The sequence below is a fragment of the Eulemur rufifrons genome, chromosome 7 (genome assembly GCF_041146395.1).
Source record: "Eulemur rufifrons isolate Redbay chromosome 7, OSU_ERuf_1, whole genome shotgun sequence".
NCBI classification, from domain to species: domain Eukaryota; kingdom Metazoa; phylum Chordata; class Mammalia; order Primates; family Lemuridae; genus Eulemur; species Eulemur rufifrons.
The window spans coordinates 79,568,839-79,591,668 of NC_090989.1; the positions used below are offsets into that span (position 1 = coordinate 79,568,839).

The following is a 22,830-nucleotide window of genomic DNA, read 5'->3' on the forward strand; positions in this document are numbered from 1 at the left end:
TTTAGCTGTAATGAGCTCCAGTGGTGTCCATGAGTTCCTCAGTGGCTTAGGCTGTGGTTGTTAGTGGAGGCTATGGCAAGGAATTGTTGGTGGTGGGGAGGTCAGGTGGGTTGGTCCTTGGGCCTGTGGGTGGTGTGTGTGGGCACTGGTGGTGGTGGCAGTGGGATGAGTCCTCAGGTTCCTGAGTGGCATATGCAAGTTCCAGCAGTGGTGGTGGTGGGGCCTGAGTAGGCCGGTCCTTTGGCCTGTTGGTGGTATGTGTGGGTGCCAGCAGTGGCAGCACTGGGCCAGGTAGGCCAGTCCTTAGGCCCCTGGGTGGTGCTCATGGTGCTGGTGGTGGCAGTAGCAGCAGTGGGCAGCCCTTGGGCCCCCATGTAGCACATGTGGGTGCCTATTGTGGCAGTGGTGGGCTGGGCACACTGGTACCCAGCCCTCCAGGTGGCATGCTTTGGTGGGTGCTAGCAATAGTAGCAAGTCGGCCTCCAGGAGGTGTGTGCAGGTCCTGGCAGTGGCAGCAAGTAGCGTGGGCCTGTCCTTAGGCCTCTGGACAGCATGTGTGTGTGCCGATGTCAGCAGGTGGGGTGGGCTGATCTTTAGTCTCCCAGAGAGTATGCGCCAGCTTCAGGGTTGGCAGGCTGGGTGAACCTGTCTTCAGGTCTCCAGATGGTATGTATAGGCTCTGGTGGCAGCAGGTAGGGTTAGTTGATCCTCAGGCACCTAGATGGTGTGCACAAATGCTGGTGGCAGTGGTATTGGTGGGCAGGGTGGCTCTGTCTTTAGGCCCCAGGCAGGCTAGTTCTCAGGTCCCTTGAAAGCATGTGTGGGTGTTTGGTGGTGCTGCTGGAGAGGGCAATGTTGCAGTCAGTGACAGTGGCCCTGGGCAGGCACCTCCCAGGTTCTGGGGACTGCATGCTTTGTCTGCCTTTGTCCTGGAGGAAGACTTTCTGGTGTACTGCACTGGCTTTTCCCCAGGGTGTAGAGCACTGTGTGGGCTAGAGTGCTGGGGCTCTGGCTGCATCGCTTAGTCCAGCTGGCATTGCAACACTATAGCCCCCTGAATGGACATGGTGGGGTGTCAGTGGGGCCCCAGGGATGTGGAGATGCAGGGGCTGTTGGGAAGTGTAGGGTGTAGGGGTGGGACCTCAAAATGGCACCATGCTGCAGTTGCTTAGGTCTTGGAGGGTGAGTGGGACCCAGCATAAATTCCCTCTCCAGAACAATGCAATCGTGTGGACCCCAGGCAACTCCCTGTACCAGGCTCAGGCCCTGTGAGGGATGAGGGGCTTTCCTGTGGCTAGGATTACAGGCGTCTGTGGTGGGAGTGTGGACTGCTGGATCTCTCGCTTACCTTTCCTCCACTGTGGGGAGGCCCTGCTGGCTCTGAGCCAATCTCAGCTGGCCAGGCTGGCTGCTTTGCTTCCCTCTCTGCTCATGCCTCAGTGGGTCCCTGTCACTTCCCTGATGAATTCCAGTGTCCTCTCTTATATGCTCTATTTGATGTGTGGTTATCTATTCGCTGTTTTGGTCCTTCTTTGTAGAAGAGGCGAGTGCCAGGTGCCTCTAGTCAGCCATCTTGATGATTCCTTCTTCCTTGGCTTCTATAATGTGAGACTCCTATTGTTCACACCTCTGTTGATGGAATATTCTGTTGTTGAAAAAGCCAAAAGCATCTTAAATGATAGAGCTCTGGATAAAGAACAAATTTGGGGGGAATATCAAAGATCCTTCTTTGAAGAGTAAGGCTCCATAGAAGAAGAGAAAAAGAGTTGAGCAGAACTGGAACTCTTGGAGAGGGCTTCAATCACTACTGACCAGGACCAAGGACAGGATTTGGACTCTGTCCATCAGGGGGACTGGCAGTGCTCCCACCTGCTGGAAGGTGAATGAGAGCAGCACCATTACTGAATATCAATCATTTCCCCTACTCGATCCCAATGCCAATCTCAAGTGTCAAATATCAGGTTTCTTTATATGCTCCATTATAATCTTATGGGACCACCATCATATGTGCAGTTCATCCTTGATCAACATGTCATTATGCTGGGCATGACTGGACTTGTGATGGTTAATTTTAGACATCAACTTGACTGGATTAACAAGTACCTAGCAACTGGGTAAAGCATTACTTTTGGGTGTGTCTGGGCGAGTATTTCCAAAGAAGATTAGCATATGAGTCTGACTGGACTAGATGGGGAAGATCTGCCCTCAATGTGGGTGGGTGCCTTCCAATCAGCAGGGGGCCCAGAGAGAATAAAACCAGAGGAAAGGTGAATGTGTCTATCTCCTGGAGCTGGAAAACACTTGTCTCCTGCCTTGGATAACAGAACTCCAGGATCCCCAGCCTTTGGACTCTAGAACTGATACCTGCGCTCCTCAAACGCCCATCCCATCCCCACCTCCTGGGTCTCAGGCCTTTGGCCTTGGACTGAGAGTTACACCTTGGTTCTAAGGCCTTTGGATTGAAACTGAACCACACTACTGGCATCCCAAGGTCTCTAGTTTGCAGACGGCCTGTCATGGGGCTTCTCAGCCTCCATAATTGAGTGAGCCAATTCCCCTAATAGATTCCCTCTGATCTATCTATTTATCTATCTATATGCTATTGGTTCCGTCTCTCTGGAGAACCCTGACGAATACACTTCTGCAAATTCCCTAGGATATAGTGGGATTTTAATAATGACAGTTATTACTAGTTAACTGAGGCCTGCAGAGGCAATGAAAATACTTCATGGTCCACCATTGGATGCGTGGTCAGCAGGAGTTGGATAAGATCAGGCCAATTTGAGACTTGCTAAAGCAATTGGGCGTTGCCTTACCCTGACTGGTCTTCTAGGAGAAAAGACCCTGGGGATGGAGTTTCTGGAAATTGTTTCTTCTCTGCCCCGAGAGCATATCAGAAACAATAGATATTTTGGGGGGAGGGGGTGGGGACATTAATGTTTGCCATGACATTGTTTTCCCCCCAAGCAGGGAGGAAGATGAAGATAAAAGACATGCAGTGCCGAGAGAAACAAGAATGTCAGGGATGAGTAGGATTTCCAAGGTTCCGAGGGACGGAGTGGGGCTCATCATGGGGTCTCAGACTCCTGGGAGGAGGAAGTGGGAGGACTGTAGAATGTCTCCGGCCCATCCCATTGTCAACAACTTGCATTATTGAAGGACCTGGAGTACAAATGTAATAACCAGAAGCAGAGCCTTCCTGCTCACGGATATGAGGTGGGAGATGGTCCAAAATAACCACACAGCACTCGGAGTAGACTAAGGAGCCACGCCTTCTCTCCCAGAGTCCCCTCCCACACACCTATTCTAAGTAATTTCTAACCCTGTGATTATTCACAGAAAGAAGAAGAATACAAGTTGCTAGCATTTGTAGTAACAGGATGAGAAAGTGCGAGACTTCCTGTTATGTGTGTGTGACAGCTGGTGATAAGTGGAGGGCCCTGCACAGGAAATCCGCTCAGCTTCTGCAATGTGGCCTGCCTGAAACTTGGGCGCTCCTTCAGTCTGGATGTGGATGGCAGGGCAGAGGGGTGCCTGGACCATGGGCGACGTGGTAGAGAAGAGTTTGGAGGGGCCCCTGGCACCTTCTGCAGAGGAGCCCTCCCAGAAAAGGGGAGACTTGGTAGAAATCTTAAATGGGGATAAGGTAAAATTTGACGACACCGGACTCTCCTTATTTCTTCAAAATGGCCTGGAGACCCTCCGAGGGGAAAATGCTCTGACAGATGTCATCTTGTGTGTGGACATTCAAGAATTCGCCTGCCACCGCGTGGTGCTTGCCGCGGCCAGCAACTATTTCAGGTCAGCACGCCTGGGACCAGAGTCAAATTGGGTGCAAGTTGCAAGGAAAATCTGTGTTGATGTGAGATCCCAATCTAACTAATTGGCTGTTATATTTATGGTTTACATATCTATTAAGATTTCTGTGTTTATTTAAAATATAAGAAAGGAAGCTATCGAACCTTAGATTTTAGGATTTAGGCCACATTAAAAGAGAGATTGGCATCATATAAAAGCACTGTTTATATATTACGGTAAACCTTCTGTGTGTGTGTCCTTGTTCCAAAGGATGGAAACTTATTGAAGTCATGGGAATTTTTCCCCCTTGGTCTGACTAATGTGTTGGAAATATGATGTTGTCTTTGTTCAACAAGAGAGGTAGAGAAAAAGGATATGGCCCCTCTTTTGGAATTACCAGATGACTTGCTGAAAACGAGGTGCTTCTGTATGTGTGCAGGGGTGGGTGGAAGGGAGTGCAGTTACGAAGGTGTGTTAGGTGCGAGAGGCCCTGGTCACAACAAACTCGTAGTCTCACAGTGGGAAGACCTGGAATCAGGAGACCTGTGCTCCATCCCACATTGCTCCTTCTTGACAGTGAGACTTTAGGCAAGTCATTTAGTGCTCTGAATTTCTGTTTGGTCATCTGTAAGATGGGGACAATGATTACCTCTCAGGATTGTTGTTATAATTAAACATGAGAGCGGAAAGGGTCACACGCAGTGTCTAGCATATAGTAGATGCTCAATATATTTTTGTCCAAATTTTTCACCTGATTCTGTGTGGTTCAGCTAAGAACTGTTTATTGAGTGTTTACCACGAGCAAATCCCTGGGGCAGGAATGTGGGCGAATCAGGAACCTGGTGAATATGGCTGGATCCAGTATTCGCCATACCAGCATGGACGTGGGGGAAACCAGTCTGCCAGAGCAATGTGAATGAAGAAGGTATTTGGGGGATTTGAAAAGAAATACCCTTATAATTCTTCTTAACAAGATTCTTCTTAACTCTCGGTTCTTGCTGAGGAAATTAAAAACTATCAACCTATGAAAGTACAATGGAAGGTGTTTTCGTTTTTCTTTTCTTTTTTTTTTTTTTAGGTGCTTTAGGGGAAAATCTTGTTTTGGAATTCAAAGAGCAGGGTTGGTGGGTTGTTGTGGGACTGATTAAGTCACTTATGTTGGCAAGGCAAGGGGATATCTGGGTCTGAGGGAACTAGTACCTGCTACGTGCCAGACAGGCGTAGTTATCTGGTCTTACTTTTTAAACAGTGTGATGAAGGGGCTAATATCCCCTTTTACAGATGAGGAAATGCAAACCCAGCATTACATATCTGGTCATTGCTGGAGCAGGGATTGGGTACATTCTAGAAATCCTTGTTACTGCAATGCAACCTCCCGCTAAGTTTGGGGCTTCATTCCACAGGAAGTGTATAAAAGGTGAAGTGTAGGCACAGCCTTCGAAATGGGTTGACGTAGGAAAAGACATTACTTACTCTGCCAATATTGATTATATACTGTTACACTGATCACAGCCCCTTTCTGGGGTGAATGAAAGTCAGCAATTTTGCAAGTGGGTTGGCCTGACAGAGGACCAGGACCACTGGCTGTGTGCTCTCGAGAACATCTCCGGTAATCTCTGGTCCTTGGGTTTCTAATCCTAAACAGAAGGGGTTTGGGCTCTGCTCCTTCCAGCCCTGCTGAGATCTAGGATACTGCGGGAAAGTCTCTGCAGTCCGCAGAGGAGGTGGCAGCAGTGAGAAGCTGGAAGCACTCGAGGGTGGACGTATCTGTTGGTGTCTGTAGAGTCTCTTCCAAAACTGCCTTGATTACAAGGGGAAATTCCTTCAATTCTTTTCTTCAGAGCAGTGACTTTTGATTCTTATCTTGGGATTTCCAACATGACTTTCCTTCTACAATGAATACAGTCCTGGAGACAGGATTCTTTTTTCCGGTGCTACTATTAATAATGACTCCTGTTCGTGGTGTATTTATTGTGGGCCAGACCTTGTGCCATCTGCATAGGGGTGGGGAACCTGCGGCCTTCTGAGTTCAAGATTGTTCTTTTTTAAGTACAGAAGGAAGCAAGAAAAGCCTCATCTTTCTCTGCTGCACCCCTTTTAATAAAAGGATTTGTTCTGCAAAATTTGGATTCAGTCAAAAGGCTGCACTGAAGGACCTAGAAGGCCACATGTGGCCTTAAGGCTGTAGATTCCCCACCCGCACAAGCTGGGGAATTTTGTCCCCATCTAACAGACGAAGAACAACAGTCCAGGGTGTCATGGTTAATAAAAAAGTAGCCAAGCTGGGGTTTGGACCTAGGACTGACATTAAATCTGGCATTGCCTCACTGCCCTGCTTGCTTTGTGTCTACGGTTTTGAAAGAGGCTGGGTGCCAAGTTCCTCTTACGCTCAGACTTAGGAAGAGCAGAGGCTGCTCTGTCTGGCAGGCTTTACACATAGCTCTGTGTTTTGGAGGGCCTGGAAGCTGGTTGTAAAATATGTAGGTTTTTTTTCTTTATTCATTGAGAAAATAAATACTTTCCACAAGTGACTGACCGTAGTTTATTTAACCAATCCCCTGTCAACAGAAATTCGGATCATTTCTAATCTTTCGCTATTACAAACAATGTTGTAATGAATAACCTTTATAGATAGGTTATTTCATGCTCGTGCAGGAGTATCTGGGGATGCATTTCTAGAAAAGTTTGCTGAGTCAAATGCACTTGTAGTCTTAGTGTTTATTGCTAATTTCTTCTTGATTGGGGTTGAATCATTTTTCATTTCCCATGGCAACACCAAGAGTAAGAGGTGTCATCAAACCATTGAATTTTTTTTCATTTTTTCCCTCAAAGATATACACATCCTAAAACTACTGAATTTTTATCAATGTGATAGATGAGAAAGAATATCTAAATTTAGTTTTAATTTGTATTTTTCTTATTTTTATTTTATTTATTACTTCTTTATTTTTTGAGATAGTCTCTCTCTGTTGCCTGGGCTAGAGTATAATGATGTCATCATAGCTCACTGCAACCTCAAACTCCTAGGCTCAAGAAATCCTCTTGCCTTAGCCTCCTGAGTAGCTGAGACTACAGGTGTGCACCACCATGCCCAGCTAATTTTTCTATTTTTTGTAGAGACAGGGTCTCACTCTTGCTCAGGCTAGTCTCGAACTCCTGGCCTGAAGGAGTCCTCCCAACTCGGCCTCCCAGAGTGCTAGGATTATAGGCATGAGCCACTGTTCCTGGCCGGTGTTTTTCTTATTTTTAATGAAGTCAAACATCTTTTCAAATGTTTAAGGGTGATCTGCAGGGTTTGTGTGTATGTGTGTGTGTGAATTATCTCTTCATATCCTTTCAAATTTTGAGATATATTTTCTAAAATTAAAAATTTTTTTTATCAAAGTGAGACATGCAAATAGTTAAGAAAAAGTCAAATAGCATTTAAAGGCTTATAATGAAAAATAAATATTCCTCTTTATCTCCTTCACCCTTTAATCTTGCTCATCAAAGGCGACCATTTTCAACTTCTAGCTGTTTCTCCTGGTGTTACCTTTATATTTCTACAATGTACACTTATACTGCTCTTTTTTGATTTCTCAGTGTTAGCCATTATTTATCAGTTTCAGAAAAGGATTTAGCACTTCTACCTAACTCCTTATCATACACTTTCCTTCCCTATCATCTCTCAACATATTATCACAACTTTTTGGTGAATCTGTTCTAAGAGTTCATGTTATCATGTTCATGAAAATATTGTTCCCTGTTGAACCAAATTGCATGATATAATTACATTTCCTTCCTTGTAAACCTTTTTGCTTTTCCTGAAGTTATTACTGCACACCTTTTCCCGTTTGCTTAGTTTTCAGGGCATCTTTTGCTCACAGCATCACAAAAATCTTTCATGTGGTCTAATGTATCAAAGAATCTACCAGTTCCATTTTCCTCAGAATCTTCCTCCCTTCCATAACCTTACATGTGTTCTCTGGATTTGCTGCTTAGCTTTTGTCCAGTTGCTTCCCTACCATTCCAGGAATTCCCTTTGACTCTCCTGTGTTGAATGGAGCCTCTCTCCCTTCATCCCCTGTCTTCCTCTTCCTTGGTTTACCTTCTTACTTTGATGAAGCACATCCTCCAATAGTTTCCTAAGAAAGACTGCATGGCAAGTAAAATTTTAAGGCTTTGCATGCTTGCAAATGTCTTTATTCATAGAGGCTGAATAATAGCCCCTTAAAGATGTCCATGTCCTAATCCCAGGAACCTGTGAATATGTTGCTTTATATGGTCAAAAATACTTTGCAAATGTGACTAACTTAAGGATCTTGAGATGGGGAGATCATTGTAGATCATCTGGCTGAACCCAATGTAATCAGAAGGGTCCTTATGAGAGGAGTAGGAGGATAAAGTAAGAGAGAGGAATATGACAATAGAAGCACATGTTGGAATGATGTGCTCTGGAGGTGGAGGAAGGGGCCATGAGCCAAGGAATGTAGACAGCCTCTGCCAGCTGAAAAGGCAAACAAATGGATTCTCACTCTAACCTCATAGGGAGATTGGCTCTGCCGACCTCTTGATTTTGACCCAGTGAAACTCATTTTGTACTTCTAACTCTCAGCACTGCAAAATAATAAATTTTTATTGTTTTAGTCACAAAGTTTGTCATAATTTGTCATAGTAGCAATATGAAACTAACACACTTAGGTATAGAATTCTTGAAAATAATTTTCCTTCAGGATTTTGAAAGCATTGCTCCATTGTCTTCTAGATTTCTGTGTTGCTATTAAGAAGTCTGATGCCCTTCTGATTAATGATCTTTTGTCTGTGATCTGTTTTTTTCTCTAGAAATTTTTAGGATTTTTTTTTTTTTTTGAGACAGAGTCTTGCTCTGTCACCTGGGCTAGAGTGCCATGGCATCAGCCTAGCTCACAGCAACCTCAAACTCCTGGGCTTAAGGATCCTCCTGCCTCAGCCTCCCAAGTAGCTGGGACTCTAGACATGCACCACAACACCCAGCTAATTTTTCCATTTTTAGTAGAGACAGGGTCTTGCTCTTGCTTAGGCTGGTCTCGAACTTCTGACCTCAAGTGATCCTCCTCCCTTGGCCTCCCAGAGAAGATTTTATTTTAACATTTTGATACTCCACAATAATGTGCCTTGGAGGGGCATATGTGTGTTTTACTCCAATTATTATGCTATGCATTTGCTGAACCTTTTAATCTGGAGACTCATATCCTTTAGTTTTAAGAAATTTCCTCATATTATTTCTCTGGTAATTACATGTACACTCTTTTCTTTGCTCTCTTTTTGTGGATCACCTGTTAAGTAGATGTGGACTTCTAGAACAGTCCTCTAGTTTTCTTCTCTTTTTTGAGGCTTATATTTCTAAAAGACATTTCTTCTGTTCTTTGTACTGTTTGTTTCTTCTATGTTTCTTTTTTCCCTTTGTTTTAGTCAATTTCATTTTAGGTATTTATATATCTAGTGGTCTTTAGGTATCTATTTATATTTAAGAGAAAAGCACTAAAAAGCCAAATGGGGGCTGGAATGAGGTGAGGTGAGGGCTTTGCTGTGGGGTCATTGGATATTAAGCTCACTTTTTTTGGAGGGAATTCCCAGATGCCAGTATTTCAGATCTTTGCCCTGGTGCCTTTCAGTTTTTCAAAGAAGGATTCTCCAGTTTTGTTGCCTGGGAGGATATAAGCCTAGCTGCTTGTGTTCTGGGAAAGGAGAAGCTGGGTTATATCACTCTTTGGTTTAGATTTATGTTTAAATATAACCTGTTGCTGGTTCCCCTCCCTCCATTGTGGCATCCATGAAGCTGGTTGAATTTCTCCAGAGAACAAACCTCATGTCTCCTGCAAGTTGCTGAGGGATTGTTGCTTTGATGGGTAGGGTGGGGATGGAGACCTGAGTTGGGGATATGTAACTGCTTCTTTTATGCAGATGCTCAACCAATTGCTCTGGTTTTGGTTCCATCTGCCACCTTCCTTCCACCCCACCTCCACCGTCTGAGGCGTCATCAATTCCTGAGTCTTTCTGGGGTTCTCGGGAGAGAACCAGCTCAGGATCCGTCTTAGCTGGCACTTGGGTTTGTGCTTTCTCCACACGGATCTTCCGTATATTTGAACCTTCCCAATCCACAGGAGGAATTCTGGGATGGCAAGAAGTAGAATTCACCCCAGGTTCAGGGTCCACGTCAGATCCTCTGTGACTCTCCCGGACCTGCCGAGACAGTAGTGGAGGTGCTGATAAAACCAGCTGGGCTCTTCTTGGTTCCAGGCACAGCACCCAAGTGCTTCACGTACGTTATTTCCTTTAATCCTCACAGTACTTATTTCAAAGTGTTATTGTCATCTTCACTTTACAGAAGCAGACGCTGAGATTCTGAGAGTCTAACTTGCTGATGGTCAGAAAGCTAGTGGGAGATAGAGTTTTTGGATCCTATTTTCTTCTTGTTCTCTTGTGTGTGATAACCCCTGATTTTTGCAAAGACCTACTCCTCCTAAAGAACTAGGCAAAATGCAGAGGAAGTCTATGGCAACAGCTATTAGTACTCAATGATTATTCATATTTCTGTTAGCTAGAGAGATAATGAAACCAATGCTTTGTGTCGCTTTTTATATGAGGGAAAAAACCTGTTTGGCCACCAACTATCCCATTGTCTCTGCCACAAACTGTCCCCAAACCCCAATCAGACACATAGAAAAGAAGTTTCAAGAATTTATTTGTGGTACCAGAGGACAAGATGGGGTGGGAATGTGTCAGTCTAGAAATGTAACCATGGTGGCTACAAACAGGGACCATATTAGTAACTTAGACTTTATGTTTCCCTTTGGGGGCCTATTTGAAAGTCTTTGGTGGAATGAGGAAGTTGGGAAAAACTGTATAGTTGAGACTGAGAAATGGGTGGAGGAGAATAAAGCTTAAAAAGTAGCCTATAATGTACATTTAAATGTCAAACAGCAAATATTCTCATGGCAAAAATATGGGGGGAAGCATAAATTTAGCATTCTTTTTTTTTTTTTTATAAGACTACTAATGACTTTTATAAGTCTACAAGTAATGCTGCCATTTGCATTATGCCTTTGGACAGGTCCCCAGTCAAAGTCATTGGGAAGGGTGTGCATGTTGCCCACTGAGCCCCACCTCCGACGGAGCTCCATCTAAACCAGTGGTTCTCACTGCCCCTACTCACTGCAAAATATGGCACGCTCTATAAGTGGTGGTGACCTGTGAGAGCAACTGTGCTGTGATTCCCAGGGTTGGCAGAGAGAGGGGAGTAATGGTGATGTGGAGAGGGATTATCAGGCTTTTCCTATCTGATGACTGGCCCTTCCTACATGAATGCGAAAGGTTCCAGGCTGAGGCTGAGCCAATGCTAAGCTCTTTTGTTGCTACTGCTGCCTGAGATCCTTGCCTGGACTCTGACCCCTGCCTTGTACCTCAGTCTTTGGGTCTCGTTCCCTGAGGCTATGTTGAGGGAACGAAATATAAAAATCAAGCATGAGGCCAGGAATAAGAAGGGTATTATGGGCACAATCTATGCATTTATTATTTATTTATTTATTTTGCTACCAGTTTTAACAGAGGCATAATATGAAAATCATTCTTTCACTGTAGGCATTTAGGCTGCTTCCAATAGTTTGTTTTTTCACAGTTTGGATTATGGATGGCCAACATTTTTCCAGGCACGGTGCTGGATTCTTTTTCATTTCATTTAATCCTCACAACAATATCAACAGTTAGATGACAAGTAGCTAGCATTGTCTCCATTTCACCCTGGATGGAACTTACCTTGATAGGAAGAATGGTTTCTCCATGGGATCCAAACTGAAAACAGATCTCTTCACAGATGGCAAAAATGCGGTTTTTAGGTAATTTCCTGTGACCCTTCAGTCCTCCCAATCTGCCATGCACTAGTGTGGGCTACATAAGCTGAAAATGAGGAGGAAATGTAATAATCATTGCCTCTATGCACATGTATACACATGCACAGGCAGGATACGGTTGGCACATTCCTCCCAGTTTGTGTCTGGGGGTCTAACAGACCCCCATAGCAGCAAAGACCTAGCATGCCTTAGGACATCATCTGGGTCAAAGGGTTAAATAAGAAATAAGAAGGCAGGTCCAGGTGTGCAGAGTGAACAGACAGCATGCTCTGAAAGTATAGGGCCTCAAGAACCTACAGGACATCACTGGAGCTAAAGCCAGAAACTTCTTGGTGTAGTGGAAAGAACTTACGGCATTGGGATTTGCGTCCAGACTCTGCCATTTATTGGCTATGTAAATCTTGGAGGAATTGATTGGCCCCTCTGAGGCTCAGCACCAATATCTACAACACAGTGAGGCTGACGATGTGTGTCTACATATCCCAGTGAGCCGTGAAATGCAAATAATAAAATGGATTCATATACAAATTTATTTGGCTAAACACTTTATGCATGATAATAAGTCAGATTTCTTAGTTCCAAGGAACAGAAATCTACTCTGGCTTATTTGAGCAGAGGAATTTATGAAAGTGATAGTAGGAACTTGCAAAATCCCCCCGAGAGTTTGGAGAACCAAACTCAGAAGACAGGTGCAAAAGACAGCGACCAGGATCGCCACCCAAAGCTACCCAGAACCATGTGGGGAGGACTCCCCCACAGCTGCAGGATCCTGGAGGCCACAGCTGCACAGCTGCAGCCACCGGCCCTGTGCCAGGCCTGGCTCCGGACACTGGAGGCTGCTGCTGCCTCTGCTGGCTCCACCCAAACAGGCTCTCCTCTGTCCCTGCATCTTTGCTTCACCAGCTCCCAATTCAGAGTCTGGGGTTGGTTTATCTTGTGCGTCAAGGCTGAGTTACACGTTAATGTCTTGGCTGTGGCAGAAGCTGTGAAAACCCTTCAGCTTCTGGAGTGGGAAGTGGCTTCTTCCACTCACTATCTATCTCTGATTGGGAGGGAGACTTCTCCACCCCTAGGGAGGGGTTCAGATGCTAGACAACCAAAAAATCATGAGTGTTTATTATAGGCACCTGCTATGTGCCAGGCCTGCATTAGGTGCAGAATAGGTGTTAAAGTTTCATGAAAACTATGTGGGTATTAGGAGGGTCTGTGACTCTTGTCACATAGGCATTAAAGATGTGGATCCTGAGATTCTTGCAGGCAAGAAGACAATTATCAGCACTTTCACTCTTCCTCTCCCCACAAACTGTGAGTATCCCTGGGTACATTTGTGGGAGTATGTGGAATGAAGGCATCATCCATCATGAGTGGACTAAAAACAGGTTGAAAATTTGGGCTATGTAAAGGCAGTGAATGCATTATTTGTTTCTTTGTCTTTGGCACTATTGCAAAGACTGGCATTCAGCGGACACCCTGTAAATGTTTGAATTTAATAAAAGCTCTGATATTCTTCATTCAGTCACTGATTAAGTAGCATCTGGCCAGAGCACAGAGTCCTCACAGACTTGGGAGGGAAGCTATTGCACAATTTTAGAAAAGGGAAAGATGATAAAATGTGAACATGATAGGAAAAATTGGAAGGATCAGTTAGAAAATCCAAAATGCTTCCGAATGTTGTGTATTCAACAGGTCTCTCGTGACCATCTGCACATAGATGCACTATGCCTACGTAATGACTCTTGTAGTCCTTTTTTAACACTGTGAAGAGACGGGAGGGAGAGAAGGTCTCCATCCCAGGGGAGGGGTTCTGCTCCAGGGCAGGAGTGCAACTGGGTCCTTTGATTTTTCAATAAAATGTCGTCTCCATCACCTCCACTGTTTGTTTAGGGCATGTTAATCTTCTTTCAATCAAGAACAGAAAATCTACTCTTTTTCAGTTTTGAATGATCTTCCATGCAGCTCTGAACTAAAACACAGCAGGGGAATACCTGCGTCATTCACAGCTCAAGTTGTGAGCTTTACCTGGCATCAAGCCCATAGATATGCAACTGGCCCTCCATGAAAATGTTTTACAGGACTAGGTTCTATTATGGTGAACACCAAATAGTTCACGAGAAGAGCAAGTCACATGCAGAGCGTCTGTGTTTTTAGTAAAACTACCATGGAGCTCACCAGCCATCCTGTTGCTCAATGTTCCCATAGTAGTCAGCGTTCTTTTGGTTGCAAGGAATAGGAACTCAAGTCACACTAGCTCCGGCACAGAGAAAGGTATTTGGTCATATTACCAAATTATCGAAGAGGCTGGGATGTAGCTCAGCCCAGGGAGAAGAGGATCCAGGGCCTTGAATGGAGTCCAAATGCTCTCTCCCCTCCTCTCTTGGCTTCTCTATCAGGTTGGATTTCTCAGGTCGACTTCTGCCACATGGTTCGAGTTTGCCCGTTGGCAGCCCTGAGATTTGCTTCTTCCAGTTTGGGTTCTGAGGGAAACTGAGAGCTTTCTCCACCTTCAGTTTGAAAAGCCCCTGGGAAAGATTGATTGGCCCATCTCCATTCAGTTACCCGATCCTAGACCAATCAGTGTTTGTGGTGTCAAGGATATGGGGGTAAAGGTCAGCCCAGCCTAGGTTAGGAGCCCACCCTTGGCCAAAGAGCTGTGTGTGTGTGTGTGTGAGAGAGAGAGAGAGAGAGAGAGAGACATAGAGATCTATACAAAGGTGAGAGCTTCCACTTGAACCACTTAACTTGTGTGGGCCCTGGGTGGGGAGAAGAGCATTTCCCCAAAGAGGGAGACATTGTACAAGAGGAACAATAAATGTCCATTAAGGAGATTACAAATTCTGGTTTACTTTCTTTTATTAACCAGCTTATTGAACTTCTACCTTTGCTTTGGCTGTCAGGAAGCTCAGTATATTATTAGCTTTCTTAGCTTCAGTTTCAGTGATGTATTCTCTTCCTACTTTAATTACTTAATTCTTATCTTTTTATTTCTGTCATTACTGTTTGGTATTTTATAATACTTCTGCTTCTTTAGTATAAGCCATCTTAAATTCTTTTGGTGAGGGCATCTCTGTGTAAAAATACGTCTCCCTTGCAACCTACATGTCCTCTGCCAGCTGTAAGGGTCAGCGCTCTTTCACTGCATTTAACTCTTGCAGAAAGCTTTACGGCCACAATAATTACAGGAGTGCTGATACTGCTGTGACTTTAAAACCCAAAGTAATGGGTTGCATCATAGCCCTTTCTGAGGAAATACTCAAGGATCTATAAAAAAAAATAGAAACTCGGTAGGTTTCCTTGTACTGACTCAGGTCCAAGGGGCAAGTAAGACCTTAATGGATTTAAAAGATCATGTGTCACGTAGAGTAAGCTCAGCCTTATAGAGGGCTGAATAGCAAGGACATTTTGGTGTTGGGAGAATTATTAGAGAGGCAGAGGCCCAGTAAATAATTCCTGGAAGGTGGGTTCAATGGACACAACACACAAAAAATAGGACTGACGAGAATGGAGATCAGAAAAGTTAGGAAAGTATCAGGTGACTAGCAGTGTCCTTAAACTCAGGATAACAGGTTGTATTGGCAGGAGATGTCTGTCTACAGTGCAGCACCAATGACTCTCAGGCCTTCACTTGAGAAACACTGGATCATGTTACCTCTCTTAATGTGCAAATACCTGGGGTTGGGGGAAGGCACAAAATATGAAACTTTCAGAACTGTAGTGGTGAGTGGGTTTAGTGAAATGTCATCCGTCTATCCAGTCACGTGTTCATCCACTTGACACAGATTTACGTAGTGCCTGTGCCTACTCTGGGCGAGGCACAGGGAGTACAAAGATGAATGAGTTATGGTTCCTGCCTGACGTGGAAGTCTTATTAATTAATCTGTCATTATTATTAATAATAACATAAGCCAATCTATTAATAACAATAATATTATTAATCTATTATAGTTAGGGGAGAGTGACAAGTAAATCGGTGTTTACAGGACAGGGTGATAAGTGCTGTGAGGGACCTCTGCACAGGGGCCATGGGAGCTTACAGAAGGACATTAAATCCGACTGGAGAAAGAGCAGTCCAAGAAGGCTTCCTGGAGGGGTGGCTATCTGAGCAGAGTTTTGAAAGATCAGTAGGCATTGGCCAGAAGGGCCAAGTGAAGGGAGAAAGCAGATGAGAAGAGCATTCCAGGAAAAGGGAAACACATCTGGGAAGGTACTATGCGATGTAAGCATGGGAGCCACAGGGAGAAGAGTAGACCGAAGTAGGGGATACGTGTGGGACAGTAAGGCTTGGAGATGGGCAGGGTCAGACCAAGAAAGGTTTTGTTGGGCGAGGCTAGGAAGTTGGAAGTATATTGTATAGGCAGTGGGAAGCCATGGAAGAGTATTTAAACAGGAAAAGTGAGATGATCTGAGATCATCTTTGGGCTGTGGCATGAAGGACCCCATCAATTTAGGGAGACCCCCAGATGATTGCAAGAAAGTACAGTAGAGGAGCTGAGGGTTGGAATGAAGGCAAGGCAGTGGGGCTGGGGTGGCAGTCTCAAGTCCCATTCAGAGTCCTCTCTGAGGGCCCTCAGGGCAGCCGGACCACAGAGAGCCTCAGGGAGAGGCCGCACTGCCTAGTGAGAAATGGGGGGGGGGGGGAAGTGAGGCTGGGAGTGCTGGAAGACAAACTGAGCTGACTCCATACTTGGCTGAATGCCAGCTCTGAGATTCAAGATTGGAAGGAGAAAGAGAAGGTGGTATAATGTTATGAACCCTTCCCCAACCCATGCAATCCCACTTTAGAGCAAAGCCCAGAAAAAAACCAAGTAATTTCCAAGTAACCCAAGTTCAGAACTTGCAACTTTTGAGCATCTTGAAGGAGAGATACACCACAGCTCTTGTTAAAATTTGTTCCCCTCCCCTTTCCACATCTGTGATGGAGACCACTGCTGGCTTTTAGGGTGGCTTCCTCTGAAGCCTTATTGGCCCATGAATATCCTTTTAAAAAGTTTTCTGAGAGAATCAGTTAGAAATAGGAGCCCAGTTCTTGGGGGACTGTCACAGTCCACACTAGGGCACAAGGCTTGGCAAGTGTAGCAGGGGCTGGATTTTAGCCCAACTAAGCCCAGCCTGGGCAGCCCTGAATGTAGCCCAATCCATGGTAGCTCTTCCTTCACCTAACTGCTCTCCATTCCTAGCTGGAGGAGCTCCTGTCTTCCTCCCATTTCCCTCTGGATTCTGAATCATAAAAGCCCAAGGAACAGGCCTGGCAGTCCAGATTCCTCTGTGGCAGCTGGCAGAGGGAGCAGTCTGAAATGTATGTATGATCATCTTTGCCTTGGGATAGCTTTTACAACTGGGGCGCGGGGGGAGGTGCTCAACATTTGAGTGCCTTGTGGTGAAGATTGGGATCAGTGCCAGTTTTCAAGTTTCTAAGTGGTCAGAACCAGGCAATGCTCAAAATAATCTCTAAGAGAGGCTGATCCTTGACTTCTGGATAATGACATGGTGGTCATATGGAAGCCAACATGGCATCGTGGGAGGTTGGGTTGGAAAATGTTTGATAAAAGAGGGTGATGTGGAATCTCAGGGCTACAGCCTGGTCAGGATGTGGTAGTGGACAGTAAGCACAAATGCAGACCCGTTCCCAGCCCAATGGGGAAGTGAGACTCTGAGTAGACCTCACTGAAGAGGGTCGTGAGGGAAGTGGTGTTTTGTTAGGGGAGGGCAGGTTTCATCCTCAGCAAGGAGGTGGAAAATGTGCAAAATCAAAAGCAAATTAAGGCACAGAATAACCATCATGCTTTATAATATAAAATCCAAGGTAAGAAGACTTAGGATAAACACCAGTGGGCCTGGAGTTCCAATTCAGAGAATTGCTAGATAATACAGCAATACACATGCCTTGCTCAGGTTACTCAGGAGCTGGTTGTTATTTATTCTCATGAGGTTAGAGAAGAAATGTGGGTTTAGAGAGTGTAGGGTAGAATAGGCAAATCTACTTGGCCTACTTGAAGAATAGGACTGTGCTATATGTGTAGGTTTCTTTCTGTCCATCTATCCATACATACATTCATCTTTCCATCCGTCCAACAATTATTAAGTGTCTACTATGGGCCACTGAATATGAATTGAGAGAGAAATAAAATCCAACCCCTTTGTTTCAGATCCTTACAAATCTAATAGAGGAGAAGATACATTAAAAATGGATCCAGCCAGGTGTGGTGTAGTCCCAGCTACTCAGGAGGCTGAGGCGGGAAGATCACTTGAGCCCAGGAGTTCAAGGTTGCAGTAGGCTATGATTATACACTGCACTCCAGCCAGGGTGACAGAGTGAGACCCCATCTAAAAAAATATATGTATATGTATATGTGAATTTTTAAAAAAGTAGATGCAATAGATTGTACATAGAAAGGCCTGCCTGGAGCCCAAGGGTGTCAATGTGAACAAATGCACATGTTGGAGACTGCCAGTCATTGGGTGTAGCTGCCTGATGGGGTGGGCAAGGGAGTGCACAGACCAGATCGTGAAGGGCCTTGTATACCAATATTGAAAGTACTTAAAATTTTCTTTTTCTGGGCACTTTTACCTTCTTTGGCATTTGGGCCCATTGCTGTTCAGGCTTTCTCTTGCCCATTGTATCAGTCAGGACTCTGCATTGCAAGTGACAAATATTCAGCTCAAACTGGTTCCAGAATAAAGAAAATAAAAGAATTTAATAGCTTGTGTAATTTTTTAAAAGTCTAGGTATATTTATGTCAGGCATAGTTGGATCCTTGTACTCAAATTAATGTCATCAGGACTCATTTTCTCTCTCTCTCTCCCTCTTGGTTCTGTTTTGTCTGTGTTGGTTTTTCTCTTAAGGAGGATCTTCCTACATGGAGATAAGAAGGCCACCAGCATCTCTAAACTTTCCTTTCTGCCAGCTCAGCAATCCCAGTGGGACGAGCGCTTCTCTTTCTTGGCAATTCCGGAGAACATTCTGAAATTGGCTCTGACTGGAATGGCTTCTTCCTGTGCCCACACCCGAACCAATCAGTGTGGCTTGGGGGACATGTAACTTGGACTGTGCTCACCCCTGGTCTATTAGGCAAGGCCAACTCCACCCAAACCTCCCAGACTGATATTGGAGGAAGGATAGTTCCCAACGGAACATCTGTGTGCTCCTACTAAACAGGATAGGAATGAGTTGGGCAGGCAAAACAAGAACTGTCCATTATAACTTTGTGACTGAATCATCCTGAAGCCTGACCACAAGCATTTGTTGTGACTGATGTTCTATCTTGCCTGATCTGGCAGGACAGAACAAGCCCTTCTTTCTGTCGTAAATTTGGATGGGCTGAGTTACATGGCATGCTGAGGCATTGGCAAGGGTCCAGTGGGGCCTTGGAGGGATTCCAGTTCTACAGGAACATAGCTAGAGTTCTGGTCCCCAAAGGGGCCATGTGCAGTATCCATGAAGAGTAGTGAACTTGGGTAAGAAGCTTGGCAGAAGACAGTTCTTTCAAGGCCCAGTGATGCTTAGTGCCAGGTGGGGGCAGCTCTGGGGTTCTAGCTTTCAGTTTGGAGCAAAGACTCAACCTGTGGCTGGGTCTTCAAGGAGCTGGCTCTAGTCCCCAGAGAGAGAGATGTAGAGCACTGTTAGTCTCTGGAGTGAAAAGAGAGATGGCCGTGAACTCCCAAATGCTTCCCTGAAGGCATCTCTCCAGGTGTGTGGAAATTTACATGTGCACAGCAGACAAGAACAGAATTGCACGTCATTTGTTACTAATAGGGCTTTGGTGCCAAGAACTCCTAGTGCCATTGAACTGTGCTACTCGAATGTAAGTCACAAGGCCTTTTCTGTGCATCTAAGCTAGAGAAAGACCTAAGAGGCCAAGACAAAGCCTGCTTTCTTCTGAGCCTTCTGGGCTGGGAAGCTTTCACCCTATTTTGGAGGCAGCCCTAAGCTTCATGGAATTCTAGGAGGGCTGGCTCTCAGAAAATGAAACGGAGAATCTACAGCCAGGGAGGACTTTCCAGGGGCATATCTGTACCAGCACTATGGCCAATTGTTTCCTTGACCTTGATCTTTGTTCAGTCTCCTTCTGAGGAGTGAGCCAAGGGGGCCTGTTCTGGAGAGTAGGGTAACCTCTTTCTAGTGCAGTTGTTCTTAGACTTAGGTTTGCAAAGAAATTATGGGTGGGAGGCAGGGGCACCTAGTAAAATGCATATCCCCAGCTCTGCTACCAGAGATTTTTATTCAGTAGGTCTAAGGTGGATGGGGTTCAGAATTCTACATTCTTAACAAGCACCCAAAGGATTCTGATGTGGTTGGTTCAGGGAACACCACTTTGAGATCCACTTCTTGAGGCTGGAGTATCTGGAGGGCAAGGACGTAGTGGGACTTCAGTGTTGGGATGGGGTCTGTGCGATAGGACTTAGGAAACAGCTTGAGGTCAGAAACAGGGTTGAGCTGAATGTTTATGTGCTTCCCTTGGTTAGGATTAACTCAAGAAACAGCAAATGGAAGGTTTTAAAGCCTTGAACTAAGAGGTGCTGGGGGCCATAGAGAGTGGTGTTATGCCATGCTAGGTCACACTTGCATCTGCTGACTCTCCGTTTTCTTTGCGATGGAAACCCCTTTGGTTGGCTACATTTTGTTTATATCCAATAATGTTTTCTTAACAATGGTGTTCATTGTGCAGCACATACTGACTAGTTTTTTTTTTAAGTTTTAAACTGATTGCATACATATGGACACTTGTTTTCGTAAATAGAATTTAACTCACTTTGCAACTAATGATATAGCCGCTTCGACACAGAATATCTCAGTGAAGTGGAAGAGTTAGTTCCTGGTAAACGGGAATGGTGAAGGCATCAGAGGAAGGACGGAGCAGGGGCGGACAAGAGTGGAGCCAGTGTAGGAATGAGATAATGAGGGTGATGGGGTGGATGTTTGTTTATAGGGCTACGATTGGTGTTAGAGTTACAGGAGGCAGAGAGTTCAGAGGTGTGGAGGTCTGGGGAAGGGGTGAGCCTTAGAGGAATTGGTCTGGGTGAAAAATTCTGAGCTGGTGAAGTTTAGGAACTACAGGAACATGTACAGCTCACCTAAGTAGTGCAGGTAAGCGGAATGTTGGAGTGCGAGTGTGTCCTCCTTAAGACTCGGGGGTGTGATAGGAGCTCCCTAGCAGGGCCTCCTCAGTCTCATCCTGCAGGGGATGTTTGATAATTCTTGGAGGTGCAGATTCTGGTCAAAAGCAAATGCGAAGGGACTAGGAAGGAGAAGTTTGCTCATTCATTCATTCATTTTCTCAAGGGACTGAGCCCCCACTCGGTCCCGGGCTCTGCTCCAGCCCCTGGGATCCAGTGATGAGCATGGCACAGCTCTGCCCTCCATCAGCCCACATTCTAGTTGGCAGGCGATTGCTAAACTAGTTACCAAATGGATATGTAATATGATTTCAGGTTGTGACAGAGCTAGGAAGAAAAATTGAGGAGGGGAAGATGTTAGAGAGTGACGATTTTAGATTGGGGGAGCGTTGGGGAGAGCCTGTCTGAGGAGGTGACAATTGAGCAGAGACTTGGAGTGAGGAGGGGGCCCAGGGGGGTTGGAGGAGAGTGGGCCAGGCAGAGTGTTCGCAGCCATGGCTGGACTTCACCCCAGGAGATTCTCGGGCCGTGGGTATTTTCATGGCTGCTGTGGCCCAAGCTCTATTTGGGGTTGGCGCTGACTCATTGCTGAAGTATTGGGCAATGGGCTCACTACTGTGAGACTGTTTCTACTGTAATGAGGATCCTAATAGCTACCTCTGTTTTATAAGAATCTCATGAGAATTGGTCAGTGTCCTTCTAGACAGTATTTTTATCACACGGTATCTTGCATGTATGCTAAGAGGTAAGTTTATTAGCAACTAACCCAGCTGTGTTCTCAGCAAAACTTGGGCTGCTCCACTTGGTGCTGACACTGAGTTGACTCCCCAAAGACGGCCTTGAACTCCTGCTGATTTTCCTGGTTTTCATGCACTGTTGAGCTCTAGGCTCACTGGGATTCAGCGGCTAGGGCTAGCTCCCTAGGCCCTAGGTTCTGGTCCCCATTCTATTGCTGACAATCTGTGGGGACCAAGCTTTGCCTAGGTGTTTCCATGCACCCTGGGACAGCAGGGGAGGCCTGGGAGAGTAGCCTGGGAGAGATGTGTGGGTTTCTCCTCAGTTTCACCGTACCCGTGTTCAGCATGGTGGCCATGGCCTGGACAGTGTACTTAAGAGGCATAAAATCAGTGAAAAAAGTCTCAGAGGAGAGCAGGAAAATGCTGGGACTTGGGGAGCCAAAGCTGGCAAAAAAGAGCCCTGGAGGGAAGGACACTTCCTTTCTTTGTTTCCCAGGGACACCTGTTGAGCTCATGTCTTTAGCCTCATTTGTGCACAGCCCTAGCCCTACACTTGCTCCGGAAGGACGGTGGTCAGCAGTGCAGCAACTCTGACACGCAGTTACCGGATACACACCGGCCACAAGCTGGCAGGTCTAGCGTTGCCAGCCAGTGTGGTGCCCAGCCCATCTACCCCTAAGTGCCCCCCACCAGCCTGCCAAGATGCCTCTGATCTGGTCTGAAATGCCTTGAGTGCTGACTGGGTGCTGGCGACCGTGCTAACCTCTTGGTGTACATTATCTTATGCTTCTGAGCAGCTCACTGAGGTAGAGACTATTATACCATTTTACAGATGAGGAAGATGAGGTCTACTCATGTGCACTAAGTGAGTTAGTGAGTGAGCATCAGAGCCTGGACTAGACTGCAGCCTCCTCTGCTTTCCATCAACCAGGCGGCAGCTCTTCTTCCCCCTCGCTCCCCAGGCTTCTGGAAGCCCCTTTGCTTGTGCACATGCCAACTCTCCTACACGGAAAGCCAGATGTGCCTGAGAATTTGCCCACTCCGGGGAGGCCCATAACCAAAGACTGTCAGTGGTGCAGGAGTGTCATGGCCCAGTGCCTCTGCCTCCTGTCTGGGCGACGCTGAGTGTATTCTCCAGAGGTCCCTGCAGCATCCAGCTGAAGTGACTTTTGTCTTGCTTGGCTTCCTCCCCTCCCTGTCCTGCTCCCTTGCTCACTAGCACCAGAGGGTTTGCTTCCGGGGGTTCCAGAGGCCCAGTCAGGGATGGGTTGAGCTGGGGCGGGATGTTATCTGGTGACTGTGATTCTAAGAGACAA

At 45.7% G+C, this 22,830-nt stretch overlaps 1 protein-coding gene across 1 annotated transcript in view; it reads left to right on the top strand.

Annotated features, from left to right (window-relative positions):
* The first annotated feature begins 3,508 nt into the window (after window positions 1-3,508).
* The window catches only part of KLHL6 (kelch like family member 6), a 55,228-nt gene continuing 35,906 nt past the window's right edge, over window positions 3,509-22,830 (top strand). Inside the window, exon 1 of the mRNA XM_069472868.1 lies at window positions 3,509-3,801. Within this exon, the coding sequence (XP_069328969.1) occupies window positions 3,509-3,801 (293 nt within the window). The remainder of the gene's footprint in view (window positions 3,802-22,830) is intronic.